Source organism: Nuphar pumila, chromosome 6, assembly GCF_984573655.1.
Source record: "Nuphar pumila chromosome 6, dmNupPumi1.hap1.1, whole genome shotgun sequence".
Classification (NCBI taxonomy): domain Eukaryota; kingdom Viridiplantae; phylum Streptophyta; class Magnoliopsida; order Nymphaeales; family Nymphaeaceae; genus Nuphar; species Nuphar pumila.
In genome coordinates this window covers 97,254,137-97,272,337 of record NC_143254.1, presented here as the reverse complement: position 1 = coordinate 97,272,337, position 18,201 = coordinate 97,254,137, and the positions used below count along the sequence as shown (strand labels likewise).

At 36.1% G+C, this 18,201-nt stretch overlaps 1 protein-coding gene across 3 annotated transcripts in view; it reads right to left on the bottom strand.

Moving 5' to 3' along the window:
• Positions 1-18,201, bottom strand: part of LOC149835318 (uncharacterized) — a 74,676-nt gene that overhangs the window by 26,611 nt on the left and 29,864 nt on the right. For all 3 annotated transcript variants that reach the window (XM_090008382.1, XM_090008381.1, XM_090008383.1), the window contains one exon: positions 9,849-9,969. In XM_090008382.1, coding sequence (XP_089864508.1) covers positions 9,849-9,969 — 121 coding nt within the window. The remainder of the gene's footprint in view (positions 1-9,848; positions 9,970-18,201) is intronic.

Below are 18,201 nucleotides of genomic sequence, written 5' to 3'. Positions count from 1 at the left end.
TCTCATGCGAAGATAATGTCATGGCTTATCAATAGCGTTGACATTAAAAAATGCTCAAGTCTTGCCAAATTTGATCATGTCGATAAGGCATGGGAATACCTTAAGAATATGTATTCCCTTAAAGATATTACACACGTGTGCAACCTCCAAGAAAAAGTTCGAATGATGACACAAGGAGACAAAACTATTTGTGAATATTACAATGGGTTGTCCGAACTTTGGGAAGAACTTTTCCTTTTAGAACCAAAGTGGCATTGTGCCGACGACATCGAGCTTCGTCAGAAACAACTCGATGCTGAACATTTTTACCAGTTTATCACTGGATTAAGGCCGGAATTTGAAACCACTAAATCGGCCCTACTTCACCGGGGAAAAATTCCTTCTATTGTTGAAACTATTGAAGAGTTAACAATGGAAGAAAATCGTCTCCGGAAAGGTTCTTTAAAAATTGAAGATGATTCCGTTTTAGCCGTGTCTAGACCAGGGAATCATGTTCGATCATATAGGCCTCCTCAATTTAACCGACAAAATGGTGACTATGATAAGAAGAAAGTTATTTGTCATCACTGTCATGAACCGGGACACTACAGGCCACAATGTCCCAAACTTAAGGAGCTGAGAGAAAAAAAAGCTGCAATTGCTGGATCGGAGCCTAAAGATCAGGATGCACCAGTTTCCCTAGCCCAACTAATGGAGATTCTTCAGCCTCTCATCAAAGGTGTCTCTTCCTCATCTGAAGCTTCAACCGGCGCAGCAGCCTCATCTTTTTCTGATCTAGGTAAAATTTCTTGGCTTCTTGACTCTGGTGCATCTTTTCATATGACCCCAAATAATCAAAGTCTATCCAAATGTGTTAAAAATAAAACAAGTGTGTCAAAGGTCTTTACTGTTGATGGGACTTCTCTTGAAATAGAAGGAATAGGAAATTTTGAAAAAATTTATAAAACAAAAAAAATTTTTATTCCAGAAATTAGACATGTTCCCAAATTAAATTTAAATCTTTTATCTGTATCTCAAATTTCTGATTATGGGAGTAATATTTCTTTTTCTTCTCATGGTTGTTGGGTACAGGATCGCCAGTCAGGCAAGCTGATTGGGGAAGGCCATAGAGAAGGAGGACTCTATTACATGGATTTTTTGGAAATGCCGAAGAAAGCTTTTTGTTATAATATTCAAAAAATAGAGTTGGAACTGTGGCATAAGAGACTTGGTCACCCACATATAGCCAAAATCCAACATTTTCCAAATCTAGGGAAATTTTGTAACTCTGAATCATTTGATTGTAAAGATTGTATTCTCGGCAAAATGAAAAGATTACCATTTCAGAACAGAACCTTTTTCTCTTCAATACCACTTGAATTAATACACTCGGATGTTTGGGGTCCTGCACCAGTAATTTCTAAAGGAGGATTTGTTTACTATGTTATTTTTGTCGATGATTTCTCCCGACATACGTGGATGTACTTTCTCAAACATAAGTCTGAAGTATTTTCATACTTTCAAACTTTTCATAATATGGTTAAAAACAAGTTTCAAAATGATATTACTATTTTTCGCACAGATTCAGGGGGAGAGTTTTTATCCACAGATTTTCAAAATTATCTTAAATTGCATGGCATCACACATCAAAGATCTTGTCCTTATACACCTCAACAAAATGGATTGGCAGAACGAAAACATCGTCATATTATAGAAACCAATAGGACTTTATTAATAGCAAATCAAGTCCCGAAAGACTTTTGGGCAGAAGCTGCCTTAACTGCCACCTATCTCATTAATAGGATGCCATCTTCTTCGTTACAAAATATCACTCCCATTGAAAAACTTATGTACATTTCTCCAGACTACTCTAGACTAAGAATATTTGGGTGCAAATGTTTCATATTTAATGACAAAAATGATAAACTTTCCCCTCGTGCGATTCCCTGTGCCTTTTTAGGATATGCTGAAAACCAGAAAGGTTATAGATGTTTTGACTTCAAAAATAATAAACTATATGTATCTAGAAATGTTTCCTTTCTTGAAAAGGAGAGCTTCTTTGATTTTAGAAAATTAAAAGACGTCACTGAGTACTCCTTTTTGCTAGATCTAACATCAACATCTGATGAATATGACCTTGACTGTAACTTTGATGATGATCAAAGAATTATTGATCTTAATGTTGAAAATGAAGAAGTTCATAGAGATACTAGTATTCAATATTCCAGGCGACAAGAGTCTAATCCTCCATGTGCACTTGAGAAATATTCTAACATTCCAACTAGACAATCAACCCGAATCTCGAGGCCTCCAGGAAAGTTTGTATCATACGAGTCTTTCTCACCCACATATAGGACAGTTATTGCATTAATTCACTCATATGAAGAACCATCCACATATTTTCTAGCAAAAAATGATATCAAATGGATAGAAGCCATGAAAGCTGAATTAGATGCACTTGAAAAGGCTTCTACATGGAATATTCAAGATCTTCCTCCAGGGAAGAAAACTATAGGATGTCGATGGGTTTATAAAATTAAAACCAAGAGTGATGGTACTCTTGAAAGATATAAAGCCCGTTTAGTAGCCAAAGGTTATGCCCAAGAATATGGGATTGATTATGAAGAAACCTTTGCTCCGGTGGCTCGTATGACTACTGTCCGAACCTTAATTGCCTTAGCTTCTATCAAAAAATGGTCTATTTTTCAAATGGATGTCAAAAATGCTTTTTTAAATGGAAAGCTAGTTGAAGAAGTATATATGGAACCCCCTCCTGGTCTAAGTATTCCTAAGGGTAAAGTCCTTCGCTTAGAAAAAGCTCTTTATAGACTTAAACAAGCACCAAAAGCTTGGTATGATAGGTTTAGTCGTGTTATGATTGATATTGGTTTTCAATTCTGTTTAACTGACACTGCTTTGTTTATTAAGAATTCTGATGCATGGATCATTGTGCTTCTTCTCTATGTGGATGATATGATCATCACCGGAAGCGATAAACAGGGAGTTGAAACAATCAAAACACTTCTTAAATCTCATTTTGAAATGACTGGTTTGGGCTTGTTGAGATATTTTTTAGGCATTGAAGTTGCTTATTCTCCTAGAGGATAATTATTATCTCAGACTAAATTTGCTTTTGATATTGTTTTCAGGTCTGGTATTACTGATGATAAGAAAGTCGACACTCCAGAAATTGTTAATGTTAAAATGAAGATTGATGATGGAGAACTTCTTGTAGACCCTACTCCTTACAGACAGCTTGTCGGGGCACTATCCTATCTATCCATTACCAGAACAGATATAGCACATGTTATTCATACAGCAAGTCAATTTCAACATGCTCCTACTTCTGTTCATATGGGAGCAGTCATGCGTATTATCAGATACATCAAGTCCTCTCTTTCACGAGGACTTTTCTTATCTTCCTCCTCTTCTCTTGATTTAATTGCATATACTGATGCTGATTGGGGAGGTGATCCCAATAACAGACACTCAACCACTGGCTTTTGTGTCTTTTTAGGGGAATCATTAATCTCGTGGAGGTGTAAAAAGCAGCAGAAGGTATCTCTCTCATCCACCGAAGCTGAATACAGAGCCATGGCAACCACGACCATGGAAGTAGTTTGGCTCCGACGACTGCTTGCTGACATGGGAGTTGAAGCAACAAAGGCTTCACAAATGTGTTGTGACAACAAAAGTGCGATCTACATTGCCAGTAACAGAACATTACACGAACGCACCAAACACATCGAAATGGATTGTCACTACGTCAGAGAGGAATATCTACACGGGATAATTGATCTGCCATATGTCACTTCAGAATATCAATTAGCAGACTTCTTTACAAAGCCTCTCGCTGCTCCCCGATTTCACTTTTTCTTAGACAAACTTTCGCTCATTGTACCGTAAGTTTGAGGGGGGGTGTTAAAATGTAAAACTGTATATATATGTATATATAATAATATTATATTATTATATATATATAAATACATTTTTCATTTCTTTCTTTTCTGTAATTTTTTTCCTTTATTTTTATTTTTTGTCTTTATGTCATCTAGTTCAGTTTGAACTAGAATGACTGTTGCTAGTCAAGTCCTGTCCAGACTTGACTAGCAATAGAGCTGTTGGATTGTGCCCAACAGCTCTATTGAGTCCTCTTTCAGCTGTGTATATAAAGGGGTGCAGCCCCTCTTGTATTTAACTCCAATGCTTCTTAAGCAATTGGTTTTTCATATCAATAAAGAATACATTTTTATTTTTTATTTTGTTTCCAGTTATTTTTTATTTTGTTTCCAGTTATTTTCTATTAACTCCGCCTATGTAGTTATACACTGCCGGTCCCAAGCCCGGATAAAGGAGGAGGGTTGCGGTAGGCCTGTGACAGCCAGCATAAAAACTTTGTCATATCCTATGAAAATGAACCAATATGAGAATTTCGTTGGGGCGTTCCCTACTGAGCGACGCGTTGTACTCTCTAGGCCCGGAGGCAGTGATAAATGTGCAAGGGTTGCTAGGTCGTCGCCCAGAAGCGACGCGTCACACCGGCGCCCGGGTGTGGTGTCAAATAGGCAAGGGTTCCCTCACTTTGTTGGACGGGTGGGGGTAAAGAAGTTAGTCCAAGACCATAAAATTAGGTTAGCCACTTGGAACATAGGGTCTTTAAATGGTAAGTTGGTAGAGTTAGTAGATGTTATGTGTAGGAGAAAGATTGATATTTTATGTCTTCAAGAGACCAAATGGGTAGGTGAGAAAGCTAAAGTGATAGAACCTTGGGGATATAAGATTTGGTATACAGGAATAAATAGGAATAGGAATGGAGTAGGGATTGTTATGAGTCGTCAGTTTATAGATAATGTAGTTGAGGTCCGTAGGAAGGGTGATAGAATTTTACTTATTAAATTAGTATTAGGTACGGATATTATTAATATTATTAGTGTTTATGCACCTCAAGTAGGTTTAGATGATTCCATTAAGCATCAATTTTGGGAAGATTTAGATGGAGTAGTACAAGAGACATCTTATGGAGAAAAGCTTTTCATCGGCGGTGACCTTAATGGACATGTAGGCATTAGTAGGGATGGATTTGAGAATATCCATGGAGGCTATGGTATAGGAGAAAGAAATGAAAGTGGAGAAAGGATTTTAGATTTTTGTTTGTCCTATGATATGATCTTAGCAAACACTTGGTTTAGGAAGAGGGAGTCTCACCTAGTAACATTTAAAAGTGGGGTTAATACGAGTCAGATAGATTTTTTCCTACTTAGAAAGAGAGATAGGGGTTGTTGCATCGATTGTAAGGTTATACCAGGAGAAAGTGTAGCTACACAACATAGAGTCTTAATTTTAGATCTTAGAATTAGACAATGCCGCAAAAGGGATAGACATAGGATAGATCCTAGAATTAAGTGGTGGGCACTGAAAGGAGCTAAACAAGGAATGTTTGTAGAGCAGGTAGTTAAGGAAGTTGATTGGTGTCTCGAGGAGGATTCAGAATCAATGTGGAATAAGATAGCGGGTGGTATGAGAAAAGTAGCTAAGGAGGTATTGGGTGAGTCTAAAGGCGGTGCACCACTAGGTAAGGATACATCATGGTGGAACGAGGATGTCAAATTAGCTATTAAGGTTAAAAGAGAGTGTTATAGAAATCTAAGTAAGAGTCGTGATAATGAGAATTTGGAGAAGTATATGATAGCAAAGAAGGAAGCTAAAAAAGTTGTTCGAAACGCGAGGGCTAAGGTATATAAGGAGGTTTATGACAAGTTGGATACCAAAGAAGGCGAGAAGGATATTTATAGGCTTGCAAAGATGAGAGATAGGAAATCGAAGGATTTGGGTATGGTTAGATGTATCAAAGATGAAACGCAAAGGGTTTTAGTCAAAGATGAGGAGATTAAGGAGAGATGGAAAGATTATTTTGATAAGCTATTTAATGATAGTCATGCTCAAGATCTTGGAGACTTCTCCATTCCTTTTCATGAGATAAATCGTGACTTCATGCGCAAGATTCAAAAGAAAGAAATTGCAGAGGCTTTGAAGAAAATGAAATCAAGAAGGGCAGTTGGCCCAGATGGTATACCTATCGAGGCTTGGAAATGCTTGGGAGAGAAAGGTTTAGAATGGTTGACAAATCTTTTTAACTTGATTTGGCGAACAAATAAGATGCCTAATGAGTGGAGGAAGAGTACTTTGGTGCCTTTATATAAGAATAAGGGTGATATACAAGATTGCACAAACTATCGTGGTATAAAACTCATGAGTCATACTATGAAACTTTGGGAGAGGGTGATTGAGTCTAGGTTGAGGAAGGTTGTCATGATATCGGAGAATCAATTTGGTTTTATGCCTGGAAGATCAACTATGGAAGCTATACATCTTCTTAGACAACTTATTGAAAGATATAGAGAGAGGAACAAAGATTTGCATATGGTTTTTATTGATTTAGAGAAGGCATACGATAGAGTAGCTAGGGACGTTCTCTGGTGGACAATGATGAAGAAAGGTGTTTCTCTCAAGTACATTAGTATAATTAAAGATATGTATGAAGGAGTAGTAACCAATGTCCGCACTTGTGGAGGGGTGACAACCAATTTCCCGATAACGGTTGGGTTACATCAAGGATCTGCTTTAAGCCCTTTCCTATTTGCAATAGTGATGGATGAGCTTACGAGATCAATTCAAGAAAATGTACCGTGGTGTATGTTGTTTGCTGATGATATTGTTTTGATTGATGAGTCTAGAGCTGGGGTTAATGCTAAGTTAGAATTATGGAGACAGACATTGGAAGCTAGAGGTTTTAAGTTGAGTAAGAGTAAGACTGAATATATGGAATGTCGGTTTAGTAAGCAACGAAGTAGTGATGGAGTGTAGTGAAGCTTGGTGAGCAAGATATACCGGTGAATGATTATTTCAAATATTTGGGATCCATCATTCAAAAGTATGGAGAAATTGATGGAGATGTAAATCATAGGATAAAGGTTGGGTGGATGAAATGGAAAAGTGCTACTGGAGTGCTGTGCGATCGTAGAATGCCATTGCGGTTGAAGGGAAAGTTTTATAGGACGACTATTAGACCCGCTTTACTATATGGTACGGAATGTTGGGCTGCCAAGAGACATCATATTCAAAAAATGAGTGTAGCTGAGATGCGGATGCTTAGATGGATGTGTGGAAATACAATAAAAGATAAGATTCGGAACGAAGAGATACGTAAGAAGGTAGGTGTTGCACCCATTGAAAATAAGATGCGAGAGAATCGTTTACGGTGGTTTGGACATATTCGGCGAAGGCCTAATGATGCTCCAGTTAGAAGGTTGGAGAAATGGGAAAATATATTAGTTAAAAGAGGTCGGGGTAGGCCTAGGAAGACTTGGATGGAGATGATAGGAAAGGATATGAATGCTTTGAACCTCACCGAGGACATGGCGTTGGATAGAAATGATTGGAGGAAAAGGATTCATGTGGAAGACCCAAAATGAATTTCTTTTTTGGTTCATATCGCTGACCCCAATTGTTTTGGGATGAAGGCGTAGTTGTTGTTGTTGTTGTTTGTTTTCAGTTATACCCTTTTTAAGGGTTATGCTTTAGTGTCATTCTTGACACTTGCTCTTGTTAATCTAAGCTCGTGTTTCGAAGATCCCCATTTCATTTCAGTATATACGCAATAGAATACCAAAAAATTAACAACCACGCAAAAGAATACAAGAATATTAACAAACACACAAAAGTCCCTAATTTAAAGCACTAAAATACATTTATCTTCAAATATTTCATCAAAAGGATCAGCACACACATTTTTGCATGCACACATGTAATAGACCGATCAACATCGAGAGAGAGATGAGAGACAGAGAGAGGTAGACGAGAGACTGACACACAAAGAGAGAGAGAGAGAGACATGAGAGACAAACAAACATAGAGACGAGAGAGAGAGTACTTGTGTCTTCGTCGTCTTCTTCTTCTTCCTTTCAACAGAGAGAGAGAAAGAGGGAGAGCGAGAGACGAGAGATGAGAAAGACAACGAGAGACAGTGAGAGGGAGAGCATGGAGAGAGAGAGAGGTTCTGACCCTAATTAGGGTTGGGCCTCCCTCTCTTTTCCCCTTATTTTGGGTCAAGTGGGAGCTTTGACCCCCATTTGAACCTATATTGAAATAGTGTGTGCCTTAAGCAGAGGCACACCTTGCCCTGAGGTGTATGCTATTTACATTCGCCTCAAGGTACAAGTGTCCTCCTTGGGGCGAGACCTGTTTTTTGTGCCTTGAGGCACGTTTTTAACAACACTGACAAGTAGTGATAGGAAGGGTATATATGATATTAAAAATGTTCCTAAAGAAAAATTTTGTCTGACCTTGGTTTCTTGAGATTTTTCTTAATCATTGAGGTTGCATACTCCCTCAGAGGATATGTACTATCCCAAATGAAATTGACATCCGAAATAATTGTTAAATCAGGTTTGACAGATGAAAAGGTAATAGATACTCCTAAGGTTATCAATGCAAAAAATGATGGCCAATGATGGCACTCCTTTAGAAAACACTACTCCTTATCGTCAATAGATTGTATCCCTATGTACTTATCCATTACTTGACCTACCATAGCACATGCAGTCCACAGTGTGAGTCAATTTCAACATACGCCCACCATGGTTCACATGGTTGTTGTTAAGAGCATTATCATATATTTTAAGGGCATCATAACTAAAGAGTTTTTTGTATCCTCTTATTCATCTTTAAATTTAATTGCCTATATTGATTCATATTTGGGAGGTAATCCTAATGATTGTATTTCTACTGCAAGTTATTGTATCTTTTTTGGCGATTCACTTATCTCTTAGAGGTGTAAGAAGCAACAAAAGGGGTTGATTTCTTCAAATGAAGCATATTATCAAGCAATGACAACCACCACACTATAGAGATTATTTGGCTAGTAAGTTTACTGAAAGATAAGTGTCACATCTCTACTCCATCAAAGATGTATTGCAACAACAAAAGTGTCGTTTACATTGTGAGCAACCACATCTTCCACTAGCACACAAAGCATAGTGATGGATTGTCGCTACGTTCAAGAATTACTTAAAGGAATCATAGAGCTTCCATACGTGACATCAGAGTTCCAAGTTGTTGTCTTCTTCACCAAAGAATTGTCTTCGCCGCATTTTTCTTTTCTTTTGACAAACAGTCAGTTATTTCCCCGTTAGTTTGAGAGGTGTTAAAAGTATTTGTTTTTCATACATATATATTTATATTAATATGTATATACATCATATAAGTATATATTAGTATACATATGTATTTTCTATAGTTTGTATTTTAGGATTTCTTTTGAATTTTTATTTTCTCTTATTATTTTATTATTTTTGTAATAGGCATGCCCATGAGGGGTATTTTTGTCCCAACTGGTAAGGCCTCCCTTCTTCCGCTTCTTCTTGTATAAATATATGGGAACCTCACCCATATATTTCATGCTTTTTATGAGCATTCTTTGGTGAATAAAATAATATTTTTTTTTATCTTCTGCTCAGCCCATTAGTGGCTTGTGTACTTGTGCTCTTAAGTTCTTGTTCTTAGCCTTTGTGGCTTATTGTGTACTGGCCTTAGTGGCCTTGTATTTGTGCACATTTGAAATTGTATGCACATTATTTCATTACAGAAATAACTCAGCAACTTAGCTTTTTAAAATGTTTAAAATTTTCATTTCATTTTTAATCAATGTTTTAACAACTAGCAAGCATTCAAATTTGAAGGCTTGATATCAATTTCGTACATCATTCTTCCATTATAAATATGATTCAACATCATGCAGTTACTTGATTCAGCATGACAGTATTGTTAACTGATAATAAAGTAAAGCAATTGTAAGCATGCAGAAGGCATACCATGAGTGCACGATTACGCGAGCGGGGAAGATCTTGAATGAACTTTTCAAAAGCCTCCAACCTCACTCTTCCCTTGACTTCTACAAGTTCAGGCCAATTAATTTTTGAGTTATGCTCACCACTGCATGCCAATTTGGTTGGTATCAAGACATAATTCCAAAAATTGCTCTAATTATGAATTTATGAAGTCACAGAAAAAAGGTACAAACAGCATTCTTTCAAGAAAATCGTATGTCCAGAAGTCAATGATAATAGTGATAAAGATTGAGAATATTTAGTGAAATAGAGATGCCGTACAACTACCAAAAGCCAAACAAATAAGCACAGTAGATGAGAAAATCTTGAAGATGAAAAAAGCAGTCAGTAGTTGAATATTCAGAGACACAATTCTCTCAACAATTAACAATCTAAATAGAATTACAGACCTAGAGGTATTTCAATATCTTGGTATGTGTAATGAAACAGGGATGAATACAATGATAAGGCCACTAAGGGCATACAAGAAACAAAGAAATGTGCACAAGCATTAGTCCACCAAGGGACAACACACAAGCCAATTAATGGCAAATACAAAGGTTCCAAAATACACACAATAGCCACTAATGGGCAAGCACAAGAGCACACAACAACAATATAAAAACTAATGTTTTTATTCACCAAATATGCTTAAGAGAAGCATCCCATTAACAATGGAGAGACTCCCTTTAAATAGAGCAAACAGCCACCATAGAGGACTACCCAACTAGCAATTGGGCTAGTCCCCAATGGCTAAAACATAAAAAAAAAATTAAAAACAGAAAAAGACAAAAGAAAGAAAAAGTGACCCTAATGGGCACTACCTATTACATATTAGTAAAAGACTAAAATACCCCTAATAGGAATAACCTATTACATTTACAAAACAACCACATTTATATATTATATACATATATATACACATACGTATATACCTAAACATCTTAACACTCAAACTTACGGTTTGATAACCGCAAGTTTAACAAGAAGAAAAATAAAATGAGGTGAAGGTAAGGCCTTCGTAAAAAAATACACCAGTCCTGTCAAATATTCTTCTTTGACATAGTGGCAGCCCATCTCTATATGCTTGGTTCGTTCGTGGAAAGTGTGATTGTTCACAATATAAATAACACTTTTGTTGTCGTAGCACATCTTCGAAGGACTAGAGATAACAACTCTCATATATCTGAGAAAACTCATAAGCCAAATAATCTCTATAGTTGTCATAGCACGATATTCAACTTTCGTTGATGATAAAGAGACCTTTTGCTGCTTCTTGCACCTCCAAGATATCAGAGTCACCTAAAAACACACAAAATCCAGTAGTTGAGACTCTATCATTAGGACTTCCTCCCAATTTGCATCCGTATAAGCAATTAATTATAAAGAAGAAGAGGATAAGAAAATCTCATTGGATATAATATTTCTGATATATCTTACTATCCTCAAAATGGCACTCATATACACTGTGGTTGGTGCATGCTGAAACTGACTTGTTGAATGAATAGTATAAGCAATGTTCGGTCTCATAATAAACAAATAAGTCAGAGATATGATCAATTATCAGTATGGTATTGGATCTTCAAGAAGTAGTTTCGCATTGACAACCTCCGGTGTATCTACTTTCTTATCATCTGAAATCTCTGACTTGGCAATGATATCTACAGTCAGCTTCACTTGAGATAAAATATATCTTTTGGGAGAGCAAGCCACTTTTATGCCTAAAAACTATCTTAAAAAAATAAGACTCGACATATCAAAATGTTTTTAAGAATTATTTTAATTTCATGAGTGATAATCATATCGTATACGTAATAGAAGAATAACAATGTTAGAACTTGTATCTTTGACAAAAAAATAATGTAGTATAACAAGATCTATAACCCAAATTTAACATAACTTTGTTGAATCTATCATAACAAGCTTTAGGAGCTTGCTTAAGCCCATATAAAGTTTTCTTTAAACGAAGAACTTTCTATATCTAGATCACAAGATCAGGAGGGTCCATGTACACTTCCTCATTCAAGAACGTATTCTTAACATCTAGTTGGCAGGCAGGCCACTTCCTAATGGATGCTAAGGCGATAAGAGTCCTTACAGTAGTCATGTGAGCTACAGGTGCAAAGGTTTTCTCATAGTCAATTCCATACTCTTGAGAGTAACCTTTAGTCACTAACTTAGCCTTATATCTTTCTAAAGATCCATCCCCCTTAGTTTTAACCTTATAAACCCACCTATATCCTATGGTTTTTTTTCTTATAGGTAAAGATTGAATTTTCCAAGTTTTTGTTTTTTTTAGGGCTCTCAAGTCTAGGTTCATGACATCTCCTCATTCCGGAATAACTTTGGCCTCATTGTAGGTTGAAGGTTCATGAAAAGAATGAATGGACATAAAACATGCTCTATACCTTGGTGAAAGACTCATAGGACACAAACCTGTTGGGAAGCATGGAGGTTCGATTGGATTTTCTAACACTAGGTTCTTCGAATGATTGGTTTTGTGAATACCTATCAAATACACATGGAGGATTCCTAACAGTTCTTATAGAATAAGTTTAAATATCATGATTCGGCACATCACCATTTAAAGAGACTAGAATCATCAATATGCATAATTCCATCATGCTCATTTTTCAATTCATCATTAGATTTATCTTTCTTCGGTAACAAATCAAATAAGAAAAAGTACTTGGAGTCATCCTTAGGCTTGTCAATATTAAAACCATTTTCTTTTTAAAGGAAATTTACATTTCTTGAAATAAATAATTTGTCAATTTTCAAATAGTAACATGTGTATCCTTTTTGGTATTCTGCATAACCAAGGAACACCCATTCGATGACTTTAAAAGAGAGTTTATTCTTCTTTTTTCAACAAGTACAAAACATTTACATCAAAAAACTCTTAATCTACTTACATTGAGAGTGGTTTGGTAGAGTTTTTCAATTTGAGAGAGATTTTTGCAAAGAAGATGAAGGCAGTCAATTTATAAGATACATTGCAGTTAGCGCACCTTTGGCCTAAACTTTTTTGGAATATTCTTTGAGATAATAATTTTTGAAGTCATTGGATAAATAGTCTCCTCTTGTGTCGGATCGAAAAGTGACAATATTGGTTTGAAATTGATTTTTCACAAACTTTTGAAATTCTTTAAAACATGAAAACACTTCAGATTTTAGCCTAAGAAAATAAATCCAAGTATATCTAGTATTATCATCAATAAACACAACATAATAAGAAAGTCCTCCTTTTGATATGACGGGAGTCCGTCCCCATACATCTGAAAGAACAAGTTCAAAAGTGTTTTGAGAGACAAGGGTTCTAGAACCAAACAGAATGGTTTTCATTTTCTCAATAACACAATCATTACATACAAATTCTTTTTCAATACAAGAATATTTCAAAAAAAAAGACAATTTAGATATATTTGGATGGCCCAATCTTGTATGTCATAAATCAATATCTTTTTCCTTAACAAAATTACAAAATAATTCTTTGAGAATATGAAGAAAATCCATATAGTAGAGATCGCCCCCTTTAATGGCATTCCCCAATCAACTTTCCTGACTGAAAATCCTACGCCCAACACTTTTTAGATGAAGAGACCGCATACCCACAATCCAAATTTTGATATACGGAAAATAAGTTTAAATTAAGTTTGAAAACGACCAACTTTAGGAACATGAAAATCTTTTAAAATATTTTTAAACTTTCAATGCTTTTGATTTCCAAATTGGTTTCATCGATTAACTATAAAAAGGTTTAGTGCATTTGGATAGAGGGGATTCCAAGGGTAACATGTGAAAGGAGAAACTAGAATCAAGTATCCAACAAAACGTACCGAGAGGAGAAGCCATGGACATGACAACTCTGAAAGCATGTTGAGGATGACTTAAGGAATTGTTGAAGTGCCTTTGTTAATTGATTGATGATATCCTTAAGATCTCCTTTCTTGTTCACCTCATCACCCTTTTCAGATGATTCTTCATTGGTCGACACCTTCTTAGTTTGGGACATTTTAGTTCGATATGTCCCTGTTCATTACAAAAATGATATATCACATTTCTCCCTCCACCATAGTTTCTTCTAAAAAGTGACGAGGCTTGTATGTTTTGATGTCAAGCCTTGATGCAACAAGAACTTTCTCACCTCCTTTGGAGATGTCAAGTTGGGTTTCCAATTGATATAGTTTAGAAAGTGCCTCATTAATAGAGGTAGCAATGGTCCTATGCAATATCGAGAACCTAACTTGCTGAAATTCGGGTCTTAACCCAAAGAAGAATGTAAAAAGTTGTTCCTTTTACAATTGTTTTTGCCTCATTTTGATGGTCAGACCTTCCCATTTGGGTTCAAGCAAGGCCAATTAATCCCATAGAAGAGAGTCCTATAATAGTCTCTCACATTCTTATCTCATTGTTTTGTGGTTCGGATCTTTTCTTGGAGAAAATATTGTCATGCTAGGTCTCTTTGCACAAACATATTTTTGAGAAAGATCGAAGCATCACAAAGCCTTTTTGAATTTCATAATGTTAGCGGCTATTTTTAGTGTCATGCTATTAAGGAATCAAGATAGAATTTGAGTGTTCTCGGCTTCCCAGTCCTCTACCTTGATGTGATATTCTTTAAGAGCATTCTCTCTTTCTTCATCATCAAGAGCTCTAATTTGATCTCCATCTTTCTTTGTGAGTATGAGTTGTGGCTCATGAGTAGTGTCACTCACATACCCCCAAAGCATCTTGCCCTTGAGATGGTTTTCCATAGCAGCGGCCCACATAAGATAATTTGAATCATCATGAGTAGTGTCACTCACATACACCCAAAAGCTTCTTGCCCTTGAGATGGTTTTCCATAGCGTCGGCCCAAGTAAGATAATTTGAATCATTAAGTTTGAAAGTGATCACCGTCATGGGTTCCTTTTCAGCCATCTTTGGAGGATAAGACTAATTCTTGAAGAGGTTCCCTATTATCGCAACCACAATCTTTGGAGAAGCACCAGATGATCCCAATACCATGTAAAGAAACAAGGATGAATATAATGATAAGGCCACTAAGGGCATACAAGAAACAAATAAATGTGCACAAGCACTAGTCCACAAGGGACAATACACAAGCTAATTAATGGCAAATACAAAGGTTCAAAAATACACAAGAGGGCACAACAACAATATAAAAATTAATGTTTTTATTCACCAAATATGCATAAGAGAAGCATAGCATTAACAAGGAAGAGACTCCCTTTAAATAGAATAGAACAAACAGCCACCATAGAGGGCTAGCCAACTAGCACTTGGGCAAGTCCCCAATGGCTAGAACATAAAAAAAAAAAACAGAAAAAGACAAAAGAAATAAAAGAAAAGAAAAAGTGTCCCCAATGGACACTACCTATTACATATTAGTAAAAGACAAAAATGCCCCTAATGGGCATAACCTATTACATCTTAACAATATGCTACCATCCTATGTCACCTAGGTATGGGTACGGAGGGTACGACATGGCAATTCCAAAAAATGTGAGTCCAAGGACACAGCTATATATATATTAAATATCACATAAATACAAAATAAATTCAAAATAAACTGAATATAATTTAAATATATATGTTATATCTAAAATATATATTATATATTGAAAATATAAAGTTATAAACTGAAAATATAATTATAAATTATAAATTGAATACAAACTTGTATGTACGGAGGGTAAAATGGTGTCCAGGTGCCGATGCGTGTCGACACGGGTACGGAGGGCAAAATGGAGTGTCCAAGTACACCATAGCTACCATCTGAATGCTCGAGTATCCACTTGAAAATCCAGGATCCAAAACATTGAAATCAGCAGGATATCAGAGGTCAGAACTTTGAATTTTGTGATCTGTGATTTGTTTACAATTTGCACGAAGTCCAGAAGTTTATTGAAGCAAGTTCAGGGCCACGTTTGGATGGCACACAACAAATTTTGGGAACATGGTGCACATGGTTCCCAAAAAAGGTTTCAAATTTTGAGTCCCTAAAAACAGCTTTGAAGTTTCCATAACTCATTTTTTAAATGTTTACTCACAATAGGCTCTCACCCCCATTGATTCTTCCGTCCTCCCGTCAGCAGTATCTTCCCAACACCACTGCTGACCCCTCCTGTCAAGCACCACAACCTGCCTATAACCAGATATATCCAGATACCCTCCTCAGCACCATAGCGTACCCCGTTGTGCCACATCACCTCCTGTGCATCGCCTGGCACTTTACCTTTTCTCTTTGAAGTAAGCAAGCCAATCCCACACCTGGCACCATCATCAGGAGACCTCCTCTTAACCTGGAGTAGGGGATCTTTCCCCTTGCACGAACCTTGCAGACGAAGGAATAGATCAGATAGTGTTGGAAGTTGCATATGATTGTTAGAATATTGAGGTCTGCGATCTTCTTGCACTGGTCACGGTCTCTATGCCATTGTGCAAACCTGAGATCACCAATATCCCCACTGCTGAAATCTACTCACTGCAGTCGGCTTTGAACCCCATGCCCTAAGGGTCCAGCTTCAACCACACGGATTTCTATTCCATGGTGCAGCACGTGTAGAGAACTTTTTTGTCTTCCGAACATTGTTCATTACAAATAGTTTTCAAAATTCCTTTTCAATAAAGTTGTCTTCAAGAATGAACTTATAAAAAAAAGAAAGACAAAAATTCATCCAAATGGGACCTAAATATTTGTCATTGTACCAGATAAAAAAATCACAGATACTTTCATCTTCAAGATCCTAACCTCCCACTACACCACCTTGCTTAGATAGCCAATGCACAAATTAATCTAACCCTCGTCAAAGTCAGCAGGTCTCTACCAAGGATCATTTTTTTGTAGAATCTTATCCATATTAAATCCATTTTCTTTTTCAAGAAAGTTTACATTCTTTGAAATATACAATTTATCATTTTTCAAATCATAACATCTACATCCTTTTTGGGTTTCTCCATACCCAAAAAAAACACACTCAAAAGCTTTAGGAGATAATTTATCTCACTTTTCAGTGAGAACAAAACATTTACATCCAAAACTCTCAACTTAATTAAATTTGTAGTTTGATAAAGCTTTTCAATTGGAGATATATTCTACAAAGATGATGAGAGCATCCGATTCATAAGATAAATCACGGTAAGTGTTCCTTTGGCCCAAAACTTTTTTAGAACATTTTTTGAAATGAGTAAGGTTAGTGTTGTTTTAATAATATGATGATATTTTTGTTAGGCCAAACCATTTTGTTGCACAGTGTTTGGACAAGATCTTTGATGTAAGATCATTTTCTTTTAAAAAAAATTAAACTCATTAATAAGAATTCTCCCCCTGAGTCAGATCGAAAAGTAACAATATTGGTTTGAAATTGTTTTTGAACGATTTTGTGAAATTCTTTAAAATATGAGAAAACTTCAAATTTTAGCTTAAGAAAATAAATCCAAGTATATCTAGTATAGTCATCAATAAACACAACATAGTAAGAGAGTCCTCCTTTAGATAGCACTAGAGTGGGTCCCCATACATCCGAATGCACAAGTTCAAAAGATTTTTGAGAAAAAATGTTCTAGAGCCAAATGGAATGGATTTCATTTTCCCAAGAATGTAATCCTTACATATGATTTCTTTTTTTATACAAGAATTTTTCGAAAAAGGAAAAAGAGACAACTTAGATACATTCGTATGACCTAATCTTTTGTGCCATAAATCAACATCTTTTTCCTTAACAAAATTATAAAAAGATTCTTTGGGAATATGAAAAAAGTTCATGTAGTGGAGCTCTCTCTAACTATGTTCTTCCTCATGACCGGTGATCCTGCACCCAACACTTTTTAGATGATAAGGAAACCTCATACCCACAATCCAAAATTTGAGATATGAAAAACAAGTTTAAATTGAGTCTTGGAACTCAACTTTGGGAACTTGAAAATCTTTTGAAATACTTTTAAACATACCAATGCTTTTGATTTCTAAATTAGTTTCATCGGCCTTAGAAACATTAGAACTATAAAAAGGCTTAGTGCATTCGGAAAAGAGAGATTCAAGAGTCATATGAAAAGAGGCCCCAGAATCAAGTATCCAAGAAAACGTATCGGAAGGAGAGGATGTGGAGACGGCAGCACCGAAAGTATGAGTGGAGGATGTTTTAAGGAATTTTTGAAGCGCTTCCGTCAATTGAGTGATGGTATCCTTAAGATCTTCTCATTTCTTATGTGCTTCTTCACCTTTTTTGGATGATTCTTCAACGGTAGCCACTTTCTTATTGAGCTTGGGACAATCTGGTTTAATATGTCTCGGTTCATTACGAAAATAACATATAATCTTCCTCCCTCTTCC